A 19,458-nucleotide genomic window follows, 5' to 3' on the forward strand; every position below is an offset into this window, starting at 1 on the left:
GTCAGGGATTCCTCCTTGCTGTTTGACGAATTACTGACCTCTCTTTGCAAAATGAATACATTTGAGCCTATTTTCTAAAAGTAAGTCACTTTTTGAAAAATCAGAGCAGTTTCATGACCACAGTCTCCCCCTAAGTCAAAAGCTTTGATAAGATGGTAATTAAATGAGCATTTTGCTTTACATGTATAGACAAAGAGTACTGAGTGTGGGAGTCCTGGTTACAGTGGTCAGCCTGTCTTTATGGGTGGGTGGACTTCTGCACAAATCATTTTCAAGAAATTACTTGTATAATCCAGTGGCCAGTCCCCATGTTGGCATCTTTGCCAGAGACAGTATGTGTACTGCCAAATGAAAGGATCCGGACCCTCAGCTTTGCTCAGTGAAGAGTGTTGACAGTGAGTAAAAGCATGAATATACAGACTTTCAACATCTCACTCCAGGTTGCTCTATTTCCAAATCTGTGAAACAAAGCACACTAGTATGGTCCACATACAAGCCCAGGGTGTTTGTAGTTCTATGCCATCACAGAATGCTGTGAGGAATATACTAGAACTTTTTGTTCCCCTTTACTTCCTCTTCAGGTGTTATATAGGAATCAGTATCACTATTGAATGTTCTGAATAAATTGAACCTACTACACCTCTACTGTTTATATCCAGCTTTCATGAGCTAACATGTTAATAGGGGGCTTGGCTGTCTCAGTCAGTAGAGCACATGACTCTTGATCTCAGGATTGTGAGTTCAAGCCCCATATTGGGTGTGGAATCTGCTTTAAAAAAATAAATAAAATGTTAATAAATCCCAGTGAAGATCTTTATAGAGATATTTAGAAGTCAACTCTTGGGAACAAAATGTAACTTGTCTTAGTTTTTCTATAGACAGATATATCAATTTTGGAGGAAGTCTTTTGGAACTACAATGTAAAAAAAAAAAAAAAGAAAAAAGAAAAAAAAGAAAAGAAACCCAAAGAACTTGTAATCCTAGTTTATAATGTACCTTTAAAAGAGATAAGAACCAATTTCCTTCTCACTTAAAAAAAAAAAAAAAAAAAAGGAAAGAAAAAAAAAGAAAATGATACCCTCCAAGGGATATATATTTTGAAGATGTACCTTAAGGACTAGGATTTGACCTTAAGGTGCTTTTGCTCAAAAATGATGGCTTACTTTTTAAATACATTTTTCTCAAGTAAAACTTCTATAGGTCTAACAGTTGATATATTCAGTCCTCAAGCAAACACCCAGTCATTCAACAAATGTTGTGTCCCTAGGCTATACTGGGAACCAGTGCTTTGTAGGAAGTAGCCCTGGCCACCTCATTCGAGCCCACTCTCCCTCCCTTTTACATCATCATTTTCATCCTTCATGTTCATTCCTCTCTTTTCAACTTGTCAGTCTCCCTTAGTCTGGCAAAAGACTCTAGATTCACTTTGCTCTTTGTCTTGGTTTTCAGGATAGCTGAGACACTTAGGTGAGCTTTGAAAGCAGTAAGTTGACAGGTTGAGTGAAGAGAAGTGAGAGACACATTAGATCGGTTCATTGGTGATGGGAGGTGGGGGAATTATGGTAGGTTAGCTATGGCAGGCCACTGTGGCTCTGCTAACCCTCCCTGCCTTTAGGTCACAAAGAGGTTCTTCCTAGATTCGAAGGCGTATAACCTTAGAACTGACAGCCCTTCCAGGCCATCTATTCCATCTCCCGCATTTCTGAGGCATGAAAACTGACCTGCACAAGGAGTAGAGAAAATATCCTGCTCCATATCCCAGATCTAAGGTAGTTTTTTACTGTTCATGTTACCTTCTTTCATATTTTTCTTTTTAATGCAGATAAAGAGTGTGTGTGTGTACACACACCATTGTATGGATAAAGACTAGGAAAATGAAAAATATTCATTATAATTAGAATAGCAGCATATCATTATTTTCAACTATAGTAAAAGCATTTGTTTGAAAGTTACTTATAATAGAAGATTCTCTCTCCACACACACACACTGAATTCAGTAGGGATTGTTTCTCTTTGTTGTCATCTAGATTTATCATTTTAAAATTCCTTAGGTTTTCCAGAGAGTTTCTACAACAACAAATATCTTTAACTTTTTAAAAAAATGAATGTGGAATGAGTATGAAAGTCCTCTGTCCCAAATACCCTGCCAGGTTTATATGACCCTTCATGAACACAGAGCTCCCTTAGTCCACCCTCTGACCTGATAGGCACAGTCTGACAGCCGGAGGCAGGCCCCACCTCGGTGACCTGGGATTAAGCACTGAAATCAGTGGGAAGGCCTCACCACTGGCAGTAGCATTTCCCCATTTGCCAGAACATCGCTTGAAGCATCAGACCCCCACCCCGACATGGAAGTCCAAACGTTAGCCATTCAAAGGGGGTCAGCTGTCCCCGCCTAAAGACTGAATGTTCCTTGTGAAAAATCTGCAATACCCCATCTCTCTACACTGCTCCTTCCATTGAATTTCCTTGATGAGTTCCCTGACCTTGCCTTTCATATCTCTGGAGAGCCTCATGTTTATACTTCATGTTCAAGAGCCATCTGAAAAAAATTCTCCTGTGCACTTTGTTAACCCCTCCGACTCCCAGCTTCTGACAACCACTGATCACTCTTTAGTTTCTATAATTTGCCTTTGCCAGAATGTCATATAAATGGAGTTATTGCATATGTAGCCTTTCCTTCTTTCATTTACGTAATGCTTTGGAGACTTATCTATAAAGTTGAGTAGTAAAAGAACCTTAGCCTAAAACAACTTTGGTTAGTTAAATTTTGAAGCTTAATAGAGGTAACCTAAAAGAAGCCTTTTTCTGTTTTGTTTTAAAGATAGGGAAATAGGGATCCCTGGGTGGTGCAGCGGTTTGGCGCCTGCCTTTGGCCCAGGGCGCGATCCTGGAGACCCGGGATCAAATCCCACATCGGGCTCCCGGTGCATGGAGCCTGCTTCTCCCTCTGCCTGTGTCTCTGCCTCTCTTTCTCTCTCTGTGACTATCATTAAAAAAAAAAAAAAAAAATTAAAAAAAAATAAAGATAGGGAAATAACACTGAATTAATAATGCCAGCGATAAAGTCCTAAAGACTACAGGTATAGATGATTCTATAGTAACTAATTAGATCAGGAAGATTATAAATATACACTTTTGGGAGGAAAAAATATCTCTTCTACCACAAAAATTGACCTAAAATGCTGGAGAAGATGTTGCTAAAAAAAGAACATGGAGCCACTTGGGGATCAGGAAACAATGCTTTGGGGCTATGAAAGGTGCAGCATAGGAATTGCGATTCCCCACGTACTCAAGACACTCAAAGCACTTCAACCTCAGTAACGGGCTAGGTGAAAAAAAAACACTGCCTCCAGCAAAGAAAGACTTGCAAGGACAACTGTTGGCTTTGGCTCTGGATGGGGATGAAAAAGTCCTCTGAAAATTCTGTAATTTTAGGTTTAAATTTACATAACTCACATGGTTGCAGAAGCCAACAGAAAGAATTTAGAGTGCCTAGCTGTTAAGAGAGCCCCAAGACTCCTGACAGAAGCAAAAGAAAATCCCTATGGAGGAAGATATTCTCAGCCCAAGCCCATCAGAATTCCCACAGATTAACATTAGCCAAGCATGAGCTCACAATCCAGAATTGTAAAACATATGAGAAAAAGTCATTGTGAGTGAAGGTCAGTAACAAAAGCAACAACAAAATTGGCCTCCTCTCTCCCCCATTTCAGATGTTGGAAATTATAAGACATAGAGCATAACTGTATTTAAAATGCTGTAAAGAAAAATTATCAAATCTAAAACTTGAACAAGAAACCATCAAATTGGACACACAAACTTGTCAAAGACTTAAAAAGAACTTATAAAAACAAAATGAACAGGGAAAACAGCATATTAGATGCAGCTGATTAGAGAATTAGTTGAACTGGAAGGTAACTCTGAAGGAATTACCCAGAATTCCTTCAGGGTTGCTTACCCAGAAGGACCAACAGTGTAAAGACAGGAAAAATGTAATAAGGTGGCATGACATTGGGGTTACAATATGAGAGAAGAGAGAGAATGGGGATAGGCAATATTGGAAAAGTAATGGCTGAATTTTTCCCCCAGAACTGTTGAAAGACATGAAGCCTCATATTCAGGAAACACTGGATATCAAGCAGGTTAAATGAAAACAACACCTTACATTGCAATTGTAAAAGGAGGAATATAAGAGCTAACAACAGCAACAACAGAAGCCTACAAAATAATATCTTCAGAGTAAAAGGAAAATGCTTTGAACCTACAATTATATCCCCAGCTAACTTTTATCCTGTATGAAAAAAAAAAAAAAAAGAGAGAGAGAATTTGCCACTACATTCTTTTGTCAGGGAAAGAACTTCTGAAGTTTGTATTTCAGATGCAGAAAATCAGGGAGAGAAGGAACATCTGAAACACGAGAAGGTAATTACATGAATAATAAACATGGTTAAATCTAAATAGTAATAACCATAGCAGCATTAAATATGTGTGTTTTTAAAAAGCACAGAAAATAGGGGCACCTGGGTGGTTCCAGTCAGGTGTCAGACTCTTGATTTCTGCTCAGGTCATGATCTCAGTGTCGTGAGATTGAGCCCCACATTGGGCTCTGCACTGGCCATGGAGCCTGTTTAAAATTCCCTCTCTCCCTCTCCCTCTGCCCCTCTCTCCCCCAGAATGAACTTAATAAATATATAGCACAGAAAAGAATAAAATACGAGACAGTATTGCATGAGAGATGGGACTAGTATCATCAGAAGTGTTACTAATTTCCTGTATTGTTCAGCGGGAAGGTAAATCTATAGTTTAACTCTAAACTTTAAGCAATTAAAGTGAAATGTGAAAATTAAGGAGCCATCCACTAGAACTGAGGGTAAAGGTATAATTGTGGAAGTTTCTTCTGATGTCCTTGATGGAAAAACAAAAAACATGAAATAAAACCAACAGCCCCCCCAAAAGAGAACACCCTGGCTGTAGATTGAGCGGTTCTGTGGTGTTCTTGGTCACATATTTATTACATTTTGGAAGGGCAGGGGAGACTTGTGAGGAACACAGCATGACCTCTATACAGACAAGTGAACTATAGAAATTCATTACTATTCCACCAAGAAGCTCCATAAGAGGGGTTAACTAGGACACAGGAGGATGGAATTAAAATAAGGAAAGCACTTTACAAGCATTCTGACCTAGATGGGCTAAACCTGGGGGAACTTCCTTTCTCTTGCCTCATTACAGGAATAAAGAGTTACTGCTGCTTGCTGGGGGGGTTCATTTCATCTCACATTACTCCCAACGTCTTGCTCAAAGCAGTGAGACTTAAAAGTGTAGTATATTGAATTAGGCTACAGTTTCTTTACCTCTCTTCTGTATTATGTATTCTTTTTTTTTTTTCAATTCTTTCATCATCCTATTGAATATTTTAACTAAGCATGGCTCAGATGAACTGACCAATTCTTGTGAAGTTGTACACTGGACAATCTAACCAGTGTGACCCTAAACAAATTTAAAGAGGGACTTAAAAAGTATGGCATTACCATAATAGTAAGAATATGTGAAGCAACTTACCACACTGCTCTTGTGTTGAAAGAAAACATCTGGGTTCTGGATTGACCATTTGATGGTGGTGCACTACCTTCCAGCCAGTCTGTTGATGACTAGTTATGTCTTGTGAAGATAAAGTTTCTTGAAGAAAGTGGTTGTTGTATCACTGTCATCTTGTTGCAGGTCTTGGGAGAGCTCTAATGAATGTTGTTCTAGCATTAATTGAAGGTGGCATGAGATATAAAGATGCAGAAAGTTTGTAAGACAAAAGTGGAGTTGAGCTTTTAAAAGCAAGCAGCTCTTGTCCTAAACTCCAGCTGCAGTTCCTATTTACCAGTAGTCATAGAAACTGCTGCTATAGTCATAAAACTGGGCTGCCTGTTGGTATTGCCTTAGATACGGAGCTTAATCATACGTATTAGCCAACACGTAGGCTTGGCGAATGGGAAGTCTAATGAAGCTTTCATTGGAGTATTGATATTGATAAGCAGTTCTATCAGAGCTCAAGCTTGGCAGAAATGCAGGCTGTGTGTTTGGATTATCATCTGCCTGTTTGGAAACTTAGCAAAAGACGCTTGCTGTTCAGCGTTTAAAATATGCTTATCATTTTCATCAATTGACCTTTCCAGAAAGCGTGCCATATAGAGTTATAAGTCTTCTTCAAATCTGTTCACATGCCAGAATCTTATCAATATGTAAAAAAAATTAAGAGATTGGGTGCCAAAATACCCAGCCACAATACTTTGTATTTTTTTGATATCATATAGAATTAAAATTCAGGAACTAAGAAAAACAGTCTAGATCTTCTGTGGTTTATCCCTTCAGTCATTTCAAACATTGATAGTAGGACCCGTATGGCTATTTGCCTGCTACTTTATGTTTATATCTCTCACATTTAAAATAATATACATCAGATTTGTATAACCACTGATTCTGTTGGGTTTTGGCCAAGCCTGATAATGAGTTTTTAATGTCTTTCTATAAATCTCATTTTGTGCTATTATGAAAACCTCCATTTTGAAAATCACAAACCTCTGGTTGAAAAGTTCATGTAAAGTCCACATTATGACAGAAGCACATATCTTCAACGTCTCCAGACAAAAAACATCTTAAAGTTAATTGAATGTTTGCACTTTGGGGTACAAGTTAAAAGAGAAGGTGGAAAAATGTGGGAGTGAGCTACTAAGTACTTATAGCAAAATGTTGTGTTTGTCTTGTATAGGGTGTATTGAATATAACCATTAGTAAATATTTGTTTTTTAAGATAGACATGCTTTGTTCTTATAGCTCAAATAATTCGTAATCATAAAATTCCCAAAAATTCTATAATTTTTTCCCTATTTTTATTGGAAGTTGTTTGCCAACTATTGTTGTTACAAGTGTGAATTTTTTCCTTCTCTCAATCTTTCATGCTAAAAGAAAAATTAGTTTCTGCTAATGAATTGAGTGTCTAATATTTTATTTTCCTGTTGATCTATGTAACTTAATATTTGTATACTTGATAATTTGTCTTTTGTGATTGATAAAGTGGTACTGTGCATTAGTGTTCAATCATTTATTTATAATTTCTGGAATGTGTGGTTCTAGTTCTTGGGGAAAATAATTTGTCAGTGTCCATCAGCATGTAAAAACTTCATGCAAGAGTTTAAACATTTAAATATTGACATGGAAAAAAAAGAAAAAAGTAATGATTTAACACATGGAGATAGAATTTTTAATTTTTGCAACAAAAGAGGAAATGTTCAATTTTACAGTCAATTTAAAAGAAGGCAGGAAAAGAAAAAAAGACAAAGGAAGACAAAATAGAATGCAGTATTGAGATGTTAGCAGTAATTCCAAACATATCAGTAATCACAAAATGTAAGAGTACTAAATTTTCTCCTTGGATAAATATTAAATCCAGCTATATAATATTTGTGAAAGATACCTTAAAATTATGGATATGAAACATTTAAAGTAAGAAGATGACAAAAGTTTGCCAGGCAAGTATCAAACAAAAGAAAGTTGAGGTCATTAATATGAGAAAAAAAATGAATTTTAGCCCAAAAACCTTATTGAAAATAAACAAGGTTGCTACAGAGAGATTGAAGACTAAATTTATCAGGAAACAATAAAAATGCTAAACTGTTATGCATTGAATTACCTGCCTTTAGAATATATAAAATAAAAATTAATGGAATTACAGGGGCAGCCCGGGTGGCTCAGCGGTTCAGCACCGCCTTCTTCAGCCTGGGATCGGGTCCCACATCGGACTCCCTGTGTGGAGCCCGCTTCTCCCTCTGCCTGTGTCTCTGCCTCTCTCTCTCTCTCTCTCTCTCTCTGTCTCATGAATAAATAAATAAAATATTTTAAAAAATGAATGGAATTACAAGGGAAGATTTTTTAAATAGATCATCACAATGAGAGGTTTAAAACAACCACAATTATTCTAACATTCTGATAGAACACACTTATGCTTTGGGATGAAAATGTCCAAATAAGATATCCTGAAAATGTCATATCTCAAAAAATTTGGATAAACTCAAAAAGTGGTTTGGTAATGACAAAGATTCTGAAGTTGAAAATGTGGAGAGTTGGAATAAAAGTGGTTCTTGAAATGTAAGTGAGGAAATAGACTTTGTAAATTAAAATTTTATGGTAATTAAAATATTTTATATAACCTGAATATTACAGATAAGCATTTGATTATTTCATCAACATTCAAGTTTGGCAGTAATCATTTTGGGGGAGGAGAAATGAGATTGTCTGATACTGGCTAATTCCTTATATTTAGTCTGAATATGATCAGCAACTACACAGAGTGTGATTCGTGGTTTATTGGAGCCAGAGGGACTGCAGACATAAGGTGGTTCATCACTCTTGTACAGAATCAAGCCTATAACTCAGATCTAGTCTCAATCTGGCACTATTATTCTGTTTCATCAAAGTTATTAATAATTGATACCAACGATCATGTTCACCATGATTATATATAAGCTATACATTCAAAGTAAGTGCAGCTTTTAGCATGAAGTCTACCTATCTTGAACTTTGCATTTGATATTTCAAAAGATGTTAATGAAAAGTTTATAATAATCAGAGTCTTAGGAAGAGGCAGCAACAATTTGGATGGCCCTGACCTATCTTAAAGGAAAGAAGGAAAAAAGAAAAAAAAAGCTGTAGAGAATTTTGACAGACACTCCCTCCTTTTCCTGTAGACAAATTTGTCTTTCCCAGGCAGAGATCTTTAAAACTGATTTTTTTTTAAAAAAAACAGCCACTACATGTGGGTGGGGGGATGGGGTAACTGGGTGATGGGCACTAAGGAGGGCACATGATGAGATAAGCACAGGGTGTTATACTCTATGTTGGCAAGTTGAATTTAAATAAAATATAAAAATTAAAAAGTAAAACAGCCACTACAGCGGCTAAATACTGAACCCATCTGTGACACCTTCACATATGAAGACTTAGAGAGGCCTCTTAGGTGGGGTCTTCAGAGTAGTATTTTTCTTTGCTCTTTCCCTGTTTCTTCCTCTCCCCAAATTCATTACCTCCTTTCCTCTTCCTCACCCCCAATCCCCTCTGTGCGCCATAAAAATTTTAAGTCAATGCTGAATAGCTGCTTGAGTATGAAGCAGGAGAATTGGTAGTTATTGAGGAAAGTTCATTGGCTATGTGTTTAGTAACTTCAAGACTTTTGAAAAAGTACTCAACAGCAGATAAACTGGCCTTCATACTCTCTGGATCTCTCTGAGTCAGTGTCCCTATCGCACTTATTGCAGAAACTCAGAACCCATGGGTTGCCTTTAGAAATTATCTGAGAGCATAGCAAATGCAAACCACTTTAGCGTCAAGTAATTCTAGATGGGTTTAAATCCACTCAACCTGCTAGTTGAGCAATCCACACCCTTCTCCGACTCCCACTTAGCTTGTCCTGCTATTAGATGGAGACAGAATTCCCTTGTCAAACCAAATAAATGTGAGCGAGGATGGCAAGTGCCTAGGAAGGTGCTTGACACGTGTTCAACTACCCATGAATAGCAGCTATCACCAGGAATACTTTTATTATCATGTTTACATTCATTGTCTGGGCTTGATTGTACTGAGCTAGGAAATAGAGATTCCACAAGAAGCAAGGCTGGGCTGGACTCTGACCTGGTATGCATTTGAAAGTTGTCTCACATGGAGATTTGACTTCTCTGCCTTTTTTTTTTTTTTTTTGCAATCTTGAGACACATATTTTCTACTATTGTTCTAATGGTCATCTTGAATTAATTCAGCCCCATCTGGTTTATACACATTCCCTTCGTTAACCTGCATGTTAATATTATGATTGCTGATATTTGACAGGGTACTTATGCCAATAATTTTATATTCAATGTAAGAAAATGTAAATTCTTAGAGGAAAAGTAACTTTAGTAACTAGAGAACTTAATAGTAGTTTTATTTTAATTCTCCTAGTTATTTTGTATTAATTTTCCTGTAAATGTATCCAGATGTGTATGCAATAGATAGATTTTATGAACAAATTCTGGTAACTATTTGATAAATTATCTCCTGAAATTTTCTACCTTGGGATCTTGTTCTATCCTGGAAGCATCAACCTTTGCTTATAGTAGAAATATTTTAAATCAAAGAGACCAAGATATCAAGAGTTTAGATTAACCGATGCTCTAAGATGCAATGAGAATTCTGCTTCTGTTTATTTTCAGCAGATAATTTAACTTGTTCTTGGCCAAGAATAAATAGGTCCAGAAAAATTATGTGAGCTTTATGTCTTATTTAGTAGATTTTCTTGTTTGGTCTGATTTCTCTTTTTTGCTTGTGTTTTCAGGCTCAGCTATGTGAATTATGCAGAGGATCTGGCCTCCAAGCTCCTACAATGTTCCCCAAAGAACAGACTATCAGCACAGGCTGCCTTGAGCCACGAGTATTTTAGTGACCTGCCCCCACGGCTATGGGAACTGACCGATAGTGAGTATGACAGATCTGAAACACCCAGTCAAAGCAAGCAGATCATTTTAGCATCTGTGTGTAACATACTTGCAGAAGGATTCATGTTTTTATATGTGCATACGTAAGATTATGTATTTTTGTGTATGCACTACATGTACACGCATATATGTGTGTATATACAGATGGGGGCGGGGGAAGAGCCAGGAAGAGAGAGACAGAGAATGAGGGAAAGGGAGTCATGTGTGTATATATATTTAGTGGAATCCTGCCATTCAATTGCTAGCTTACTAGACAGAGAAAGAAAATGGATTCCTTTTTTGCTATCTCTGCTCTGCAGTCTGCAACTGCATGTTTTTGTATTTGATTGTGTGTGTGTCCAAAAGAATGATCTGAGCGGTTATAAAGGAAAATATGATTTACATATTTAGTGCTTTATGCATGCAGTACTTTTTAACTGGCTTCAGTACACAGAGGAGAAATGATTCATTTTTGTTTGATTCTCAGAGACCATCTTGGTTGTAACAATAACGTTAAAAAGGGCTGCTATGCAGTGAGCTGACGAGCAGAGTTGGCAACTGGCTAATGCACTGAATTGACATGTAAGAACCGAAGACTTGTAATTCATTTCAACTACAAATGCTCTTGGTATTCACACAGACAGCTCTTCTCTGGATCTTTTAAAACAAAACACATTCCTGGGTGGGTTTTTGTTTTGTTTTTACAAAAGTGTTCATATTTACACAGCCTTTTTCAATTACATTTTAAATATTTGGGAGATTTATAGCTGGGAGGATCTCCTCTTTCTTCCAAAGTGTGAAACAGAATTCTTGTGAAATTTTGTAAGACACTATTGCAGCAAGAACATTTTTGTTCAATGGTAATGCGTTCTTTCCAAACGCCAATTCGAAACACTCCTTCTCGTACTCTTTTCTGACTGCCTTAAAGATTAATATACTGAATATATACATATATATATATAATATGTTTATTAATTCTTGGGCACACACTTACCATAGACATAAATAAAGTTATTTCCTTAATCTCTTGGACTTTAGGCTTTTTCCCTCATTGTAGTATTCAATTCTCCTTGACAACAGTAACCCTTTATTTTGTAGCTAAGTCCCAAGTAACAACTCCTCTTGCATATTTCTACCCTAAATCTTTTTTGATATCCCACATTTAATTTGAATTACTTTCTTTTTACCCTAAACTGTCTAGAGCTATATTAATCCGCTGCTCCCCCTTATATTTAGTGAATCTTCTTTAACATTTTATATATTCCCAACCAATATTTATTCTATATTCTTCCCTACTTTCTTTCTAAAAGTCTACACACTGATCAATATGACAGCAATTCCCATTTTTTTTTCATTAAAGATGAAATTTCTGTGGAAAAATAATGAATTAGTGACAAATCTTCCTATATTGGAAAAAAAAAGGATACATATGGGCTCATTAGTTTATGGCTCATCAAATACAAACATATGGTTTGTTTTCCCATTTAGTGTAACTTGTAACTTGATATCACTCCTCCTTGGTGACATCTCAATCCCATCTGACTCGATGATTGAGTTTAAGCCAGGATTTTGATGGTCTATGAATTCTGAATTCTGTAGTAGTACTTTTCTGTTAATATGGACTTATTACCCACTTGCCACTTAGTTTATCAGCCAGTGGTTAAATCCAGTTTCTATCAGTAAGTAAATGCCTACACATTATCACTCGGCAGCAGGCTGCCACCGGAGACAGCCCTGTCCCCGTCATTAACAAGCACAATGTATGCAGAACACCAGAGGGGAATTAAAACCACAAAAAATACCTCAGGGTGGTATTTTTAATATGAGAATTTAATTTGTAATTTCACAGATTAAGAATTTTGGCTGCATTAATCCCTTTATCAGCTCACAGCAGGCTATTTGCAGAAGCATAACCATAAGGCGATATTCATTGGCAGAAACACGTCTTTGCATTAACGTTAAACATCAGGAGCAGTGAAACCTTTTGAAGGGGGGAGAATAAAGATGAAAAATCATTATATTTTTAAAGCAAGATTCTGCTAAATGCCTCCGGTAACAATTTTGAGTTACAGAAATGCTGTTTCTGTGTCTAGCAGATAATCATTATGAAGCATAAATCCAGTCCCAAGAAGGGACAATCCCAGTATTAAATACTATAGTCATTTCCATTTAGAACAACGTAGTAGTCCTTGTAAACATGTTTACAAAACAAAATTCCTAGACTTGGGAAACTTTGGGAACTAGTTCTTTTAGGTGAAATGACTGCTTTCAGAGACTCTGCTATCTAGGTTAATATTTCTTCAGACTATAATTAGAAATTATTCAAATTAAATTTGACATTAGTTTGGAGTCCAATGAAAGTTTATCACCTGGCAATGGCAGCAGCAAGGGCAATACTCTCACGTGCTTCCTTTTCCAAGGAGATTTGGAAGGAGATCCACCTGGGAGGAAGTATTGCAGAACCAATAAATGGATTGTCAAATAAATAAATGAATGAATGAATATATAATCAAATTGATTGAATATATAATCAAATGAATATTAATCAAATCTTGGAACTTCACCATATTAGCCTACTCAGGCTGTTATAACAGAATATAACTTAGCCTATGGGGGCTTAAATAGCATTTATTTCTCATAGTTCTGGAGACTAGGATATCTAAGAGCAAGGCTCTGGCAGATTTTGTTCCTGGTGAAGCATCTCCCTGGCTTTCAGAAAGCCACCTAGCTATATCCTCACATAGCAGAGAGAACAGTCTCTCTCTCTCTTTTCTCTTCTCTTCTTTTCTCTTCTTATAAAGCCCGTAATCTCATGATGTGGGCCCCACCCTCATGACCTCCTCTAACCCTAATTAATACTCAAACATTTCGTCTCCAAATACCACCACATTGGGGATTAAGGTTTCAACATATGAATTTGGGAGGAACACAGTTCAGTCTCTAGTGCTTACATTCTTAAAGATAGTTTATAGCATTTTTGAAAGAATGTCCACAAAAGGAAAACACATATGCAAGCAGAAAGCAAAACAGGTTAAAAGGAAAAAATTGGAACAAAAATAAATTAAAAGTGGGCTTGAGCCTTCTTGGCCTACTTTAATATATCAGAGTCTGAGAAAGAGTGTCAAGTGTTATTAGAATCTTGGTTACACAAAGCACTGCAGTTGTTCATGGATTAGTGTAAAAATTAAGTTGTATGCTTATGTCAGACTCTTACTTGCTTTAGAAGAACATTTAACGATATAATATCTTGCTTTACTGTACTGTCCCTTAAAATCTCATGAGTTTACATAAGGATAGAATTCAGGGGGCGCCTGGGTAGCTCAGGTAGTTAAGCATCTGCCTTCGGCTCAGGTCATGATCCCAGGGTCCTGGGATCAAGCCCCGCATCAGCTCCCTGCTGAGAGGGAACTCTGCTTCTCCCTCTCCCTTTGCCCATCCCCCCACCACCTTGTTCATGCTTGCTCTGTCACTCTCTCAAATAAATAAATAAAATCTTTAAAGAAAAAAAAAAGGATAGAATTCAGAAGTGGTAGTGGTGTGTTAGTGTGCCACCAAAGGGGGAATTATAAATTCATCGAGCAAGAATAGTGATACCTGGGGATCTGGTAGTTAAAGCTGGCTAATTCTGGTGGCACCCTGTCACTCTCCCTCCGTCCTGAAACCCCAACAGCCATGCCCCACTTCCTTACAGAAATTTAATTGCATGGAAGTAAATGGAGGGCTGATTTAGAAGAAATTCATTACTTTTCCCAAATACACCACAGGGCGTTCTCCTGTGTATACTATCAAGTTACATAAATTATTGAAGCTGAACTACCCTTGTCAAAGTAAATGAACAAAATACACTTCATAGCACAGAGTCCTTGATTTTATTACATTCATTTGCTAATTCACAAAACTCAGATCTGCTGTAAAAGAAGGCCAACAAATTGGTGCAGTATGAAGAGCACTGAACTGGGAATCAGACCACCTGGATTCTAGCTTCAGCTCCACTGATAACTAGCCAGGCAACTTTGGCTGAGTTCCTTGGTCTCTGTGGGTGCCTGATTCCTCATTTAGAGACACAATGATCCCTAAGGACCTTTCCAGCTCTGATGTTTGTGAGTTTCCCTACTCATTCCTATGTATGTCCTACATATTATCCTAAAACAACATTATGCCATTAATGTGGCCTTATGCCATCTTCTTAAAAATAAAACAAACAAACCCGGCTCAAATCCATTTACTGCTTCCAGTTCCTAGATTTCCATTCTCTCATGAGTCCTTTTGAACTAGCCTTTCACAATGCCCAAGACTCTGCTCGCACCTGCTGTTCTCAAAGTCTTTGTCCACTGATCTTTCCCTAGACTTCATCTAGATCCATCAACCGAACTCAACACAATTGTCTACTGTCACTTCCTAGTAACATTTCCTTCTCTTGGATTCTAGGATAGGTCTCTCCCATGGCTTTCCTTTTGCTTCCCTTAAACTCTCCTCTTCAGACTTTGTGGATTTCTCATTTGCCAGACCTCTCACTTTGAGAGTGCCCTGGCACATAATCCTCACGTCTTTCTATCCGCATACTGCCTAGAGCCTATGTGATCTCATTCAGTCTCATGATTTTAGGTATTATCTATACACTGACAGCTTCCAGATTTTTCTCTCTACACCCACCTTCCCTGACTCCAGACTTGCACATTCAACTGGCTTACTCGGCATCTCCATTTGGCTCTGTAGTAGGCATCTTGAACTTAATATCACCAAAACTGAACTGTTCTTTTCCCCAAGACTTGCCCCTTCTGGACTCTCTCATTTGTCAATAAATGGCAACGTCATTCTTCCAACTGCTGGAAGCTGTCTTCCATGCCTCTTCTTTTGTCACACTCAAACCCAGTTCTTCCCCAGACCCTACTGGGGCTACCTTCCAAATAGATCAAGGACACACCACTCCTCACTTCCTTGCTGCTATCACCCTGCCCCAAGTCACCGTCTTCTTTCACCTCTATTTTACAACAGCCTTCTGTTTTGCCTGCTTCTCGTCTTGCCCCTGGGTGTCAGCTCTTGCTGTTTCCTCTTCCTATCATTTGTGCCTACTTTTCTTCTAGATCTGTGCATGGCTTGCTCTCTCACCTCCTTGGATCTCTGCTCAAATGTACTTTATCAAGAAAGGCCTAAGGGCGCCTGGGTGGCTCAGTTGGTTAAACGTCCAACTCTTGATTTCAACTCAGGTCTTGATCTCGGGGTTGTGAGTTCAAGCCCCACGTTGGGCTGAGGAGAGGAGAGGAGAGGAGAGGAGAGGAGAGGAGAGGAGAGGGGAGGAGAGGAGGGAGAAATCCTTCACTGAACCTTCTTCCATCCCAGCATTTCCAGTTTCTCTTCCCTGCTTTATTTTTCTTTATAACACTGAACTACTAACTGATATATTTGTTTGATTGTTTATCATCTGTCTCCCCCAAAGGCAATCAACAAGACCAAGGATTTTTTTTTTCGTTCTGGTTTAAACAGTGCAGGATTTCAAAATACCTAAACAGTGTGGGGCTCCATAATTATTTCTCCAGTGAATGAATGAATGAATGAAAGAATGGCATGAAGGAAGTGCAAGATGTTGTTTCCAATCCAAGTTAGTTATTCTAGATCAGAGAAATATGAGCATGAATATCACCTGCCTTATGGTTCTGAAAGAGAAGGCAGACAGTGCTATGATGCATATGTATAAATCTGTGTAAATGCGTCTGTGGCTGTTACCACTTGACATTTCAGACCAACACATACCACAATGTTCCACAAGCTGGACATCTAGAATTGCATCTCAGTTTCCATGTTTTACAAGAAAAGGTTATAAATATGTCTATAAATATATAAATGGAAACTCTCTATTCTGTCCACAGTGTCTTCTATTTTTACTGTCCCAAATGTAAGATTGCAGCCAGAAGCTGGAGAAAGCATGCGGGCCTTTGGGAAAAACAATAGTTATGGAAAAAGTCTATCAAATAGCAAGCATTGATGAGCACAGCATTCTCAAGAGAGCACAGGTAAGATGACCTACTTTGCCTGGAAAGTAATAATGAATACCATTGAATGGATCTTTTAAATGAAATATTTCAGATTCCTTTTTTCCCCTTAAGTGTCCTTTGAATCTCTTATGTTCATTATGGCATTCATCACAGATTCTACTGAGGAGAGTACAGTTAGTCATATTTTCAGGTACCCACTGGATCTTAGCCAAAATTGTATTTTATTTATGCAGTCAGAAACAAATCATTTCACTTACAAGCAAATAATTTTAACTACTCATATGTTCTTTGCTGAGACTAGAATAAGGTTAACCTCGGGCTGTATCTAAGTCACAGATTTGCTTTATTTGGCCCACGCAATTTTTTTTTATATTAATTGCTTTTGCTTTAAAATGGAGATATTTTACACAAAGTCTGGATTCTTAGCTTTTAAAAAAAAAAAATCAGCAACTCTGGCAATACTGCATTTATATTCCTGCCAGAATTGTGTGTATATAACTGGATCATGGCTGCTTCCCTTGGAAAGAACATGCGCTCCCTAGTTTAGCTTAGCTGCTGTGTGGGCTATTTAACCTACTTCTGATTCCTCCCTGGTCCCAAGTACAGACCTTACCATGATGCAGCTTTTTTTTTTTTTTTCCTGTTCAGTTCCTTGACTTCTACTATTCTGCAGATAGGAAGCATAATCTAAACAAGGCAATCTCTAGCACGTCGCCTGTTGTAGTAACACATGCTTCCCAGAAACAAAGCAGAAGACAGTAACTTCTTAAAAGACTGTGTCTTTATTGCCAGATGGAAATGTCTGGGGTTTTTTGGAATTTTATGCATATATATAATATATATATCTTTCCGTTTAATGTAACAGAATTCTGAAACAAATAGAGAACACTTTTTTTTTGCAGGGAAGGCTTTTTATTTGCTATCCCGTATTTGTTCCTTGCTTATGTGGATGTTCAGTGGTTAAATGTTCCAGTAAATTGAAGGATATGGACATTGCAAGAGCCCTCTTCCTTCTTCTTCCTCTTAATATGAAATATATTAGCAGGCTTAATTGCCAGCTTGGCACAGTGAAAAATGATACTGTCCCCATTGTCTTGTGGGTGATTTGCCAATAACTTGAGCTATATGAGGGGCTTAGCTTTCGCATACATCAATGTGGGGACCAATTTTGGCCTCTCGGGAGTACACTATTGAGTTATGAATGATGAAAAGGAAAGATGCCCAAATAAAACATGGTATATAAATGCCAGTCAGAAAATTTTACTGATAGACCTGCCACTCCATACCTAAGAATTCTGGTTATTTCTCCCCATTGGATACAAAATTACCTAGAAGCACAGGTTCGCTCCCTCCCTGGTATCTGTACTCTCATTCTGAGTTTCAACTGGTCACACAATGAATGGGGTGAGTTACCTCCTGGTCCTGAGAACAGTTTTAATTCTCGAGGTCGGTAGCACATGCTTTTTAAAGTATTTAACCTGCATTACCACAGTGAGGGCCTCTGGTTTTGTAAATTCCATAGCCAATACAGCAAAACAAAACAAAAGGTAGACTTTATTTGTGCTGCTGCCTCATGCACCCATGCACACAGGCAGGCTTGAATTTCAGTCACAGGGCTGTGTGTCTTTTTTTCTCTGCTCTTTTAAGATTTCTATGACCTGAGCCTAGCCAGTCAAAGCTGCTAGAAGGTATTTCAGATCAGCCTCTCCTTGGAAAACCAAATCAAGCTGACTGGACAGAAGCATTGTTCATAAGGTCTCAAAAATTGCTCATTAAAAAAGAGGGTTTTAAAGAGGTGCTCAGAATTAGAATCATCAGTATTTGAAAGCCTTTACACAAAAATGTATTTTCTTTGCACTATATATTTTAAACTAAATTTAAGGCTATCGGAGCTCCTTCTTCCTCTGGAATTATTTGATGATAATACAAATATGTTCTCTATGAGTTTTCTCTTTTTCACATCAACTTTTAAAGCTTTAATATTACTCTTTTTGTTGCTGTCTTCCAAATCCAAATGCCTCAGCTCAAGTCAACATTATACTGAGGAGACATCTAAGTTTTCTTTTCTCAGAAAAGCTGCAGGGAAGCTGGATTCTAAGAGTGTTCTGTCAGCAGAAAAAGAAACCATTTTAATTTCTCACCTTTGTGGGTTTTTAATTGTACTCAAATAAGGCCATCTTAGAGATCAAATAAAACAGCCTACATATTGGCCTAATACATCTGTGCAGTGAAGCTTATTCTGACCAATGCCCAAATATTAGTGCCTATATTGTAGATATGATAGAGCAAAAAGTCTAGGTAAATAAGAATATTTGTACAGAAAAACATGTAATACCCTAGATTTTGATTTTGTTGATGATGAATTAATTAACTGTTTAGAGCAAGCTGTGGCATGTTTTTTTCAAATGTCCCAATTCTTTGTGAAGCCCAGAGAGATTGAGAAGAAGAAGGGTGGGAAAAGAATTTAAGGGCCCAATGAGACTACAACTGTAATCTAGCATTTCAGCCACCTCTCTTTGGGGAGTTGCACAGAATCAGTGTGAAAAATGCATTGCATCACTTCTGTTTTTGAAATGATGGAGAACTGTTTTAAGTCCTAATTTTGTCCCTATAACTCAATGCCAGATTTTTTCTAAACTTGCATATTAAGGTCACTTCAATTATTGAGTTAATAATGCTGGATTTGCATAAAGTGGCCTTAGTGGAAAAGCTAATGAGAAGCATTTTTCTTTGCAGCAGAAAGCAATTTTGGTTTCAGAGTCTTGTAACCAAATTAAATGAAAAGAAAACTCCCTGCACCTAAGTTAAAAATGGGATGGGTGCCACTGGATGATCAAAATACTATGCTTCCTACATTTTGTTATCCTCTAAAGATGTTAGTAGACTAATGATTTCAAAAATTCTCCCCACTCTTTTTATGAGCATTAAAGAGTAGACCATTTTAAAGTCTGAGAGAGCCTTAAAATGTG

The 19,458-nt window shown here is 37.5% G+C and overlaps 1 protein-coding gene and 1 pseudogene across 10 annotated transcripts in view; both read left to right on the forward strand.

Annotated features, from left to right (window-relative positions):
* Positions 1-19,458, forward strand: part of CDK14 (cyclin dependent kinase 14) — a 722,239-nt gene that overhangs the window by 619,380 nt on the left and 83,401 nt on the right. For 9 of the 10 annotated variants that reach the window (XR_005369364.1, XM_038556760.1, XM_038556759.1 and 6 more), the window contains 2 exons: positions 10,358-10,497; positions 16,364-16,507. Coding sequence is in view for 9 of the 10 variants with exons in the window: in XM_038556760.1 (XP_038412688.1) it covers positions 10,358-10,497; positions 16,364-16,479 (256 nt within the window). In the remaining variant the exon portion in view is untranslated. Of the gene's footprint in view, positions 1-10,357; positions 10,498-16,363; positions 16,508-18,512; positions 18,680-19,458 lie in introns of those variants that run through there. The other variant, XM_038556758.1, reaches the window with a different exon arrangement.
* Positions 2,349-5,963, forward strand: LOC119866940 (annotated as a pseudogene).

The sequence above is a fragment of the Canis lupus genome, chromosome 14, assembly GCF_011100685.1.
Source record: "Canis lupus familiaris isolate Mischka breed German Shepherd chromosome 14, alternate assembly UU_Cfam_GSD_1.0, whole genome shotgun sequence".
Lineage (NCBI taxonomy): Eukaryota > Metazoa > Chordata > Mammalia > Carnivora > Canidae > Canis > Canis lupus.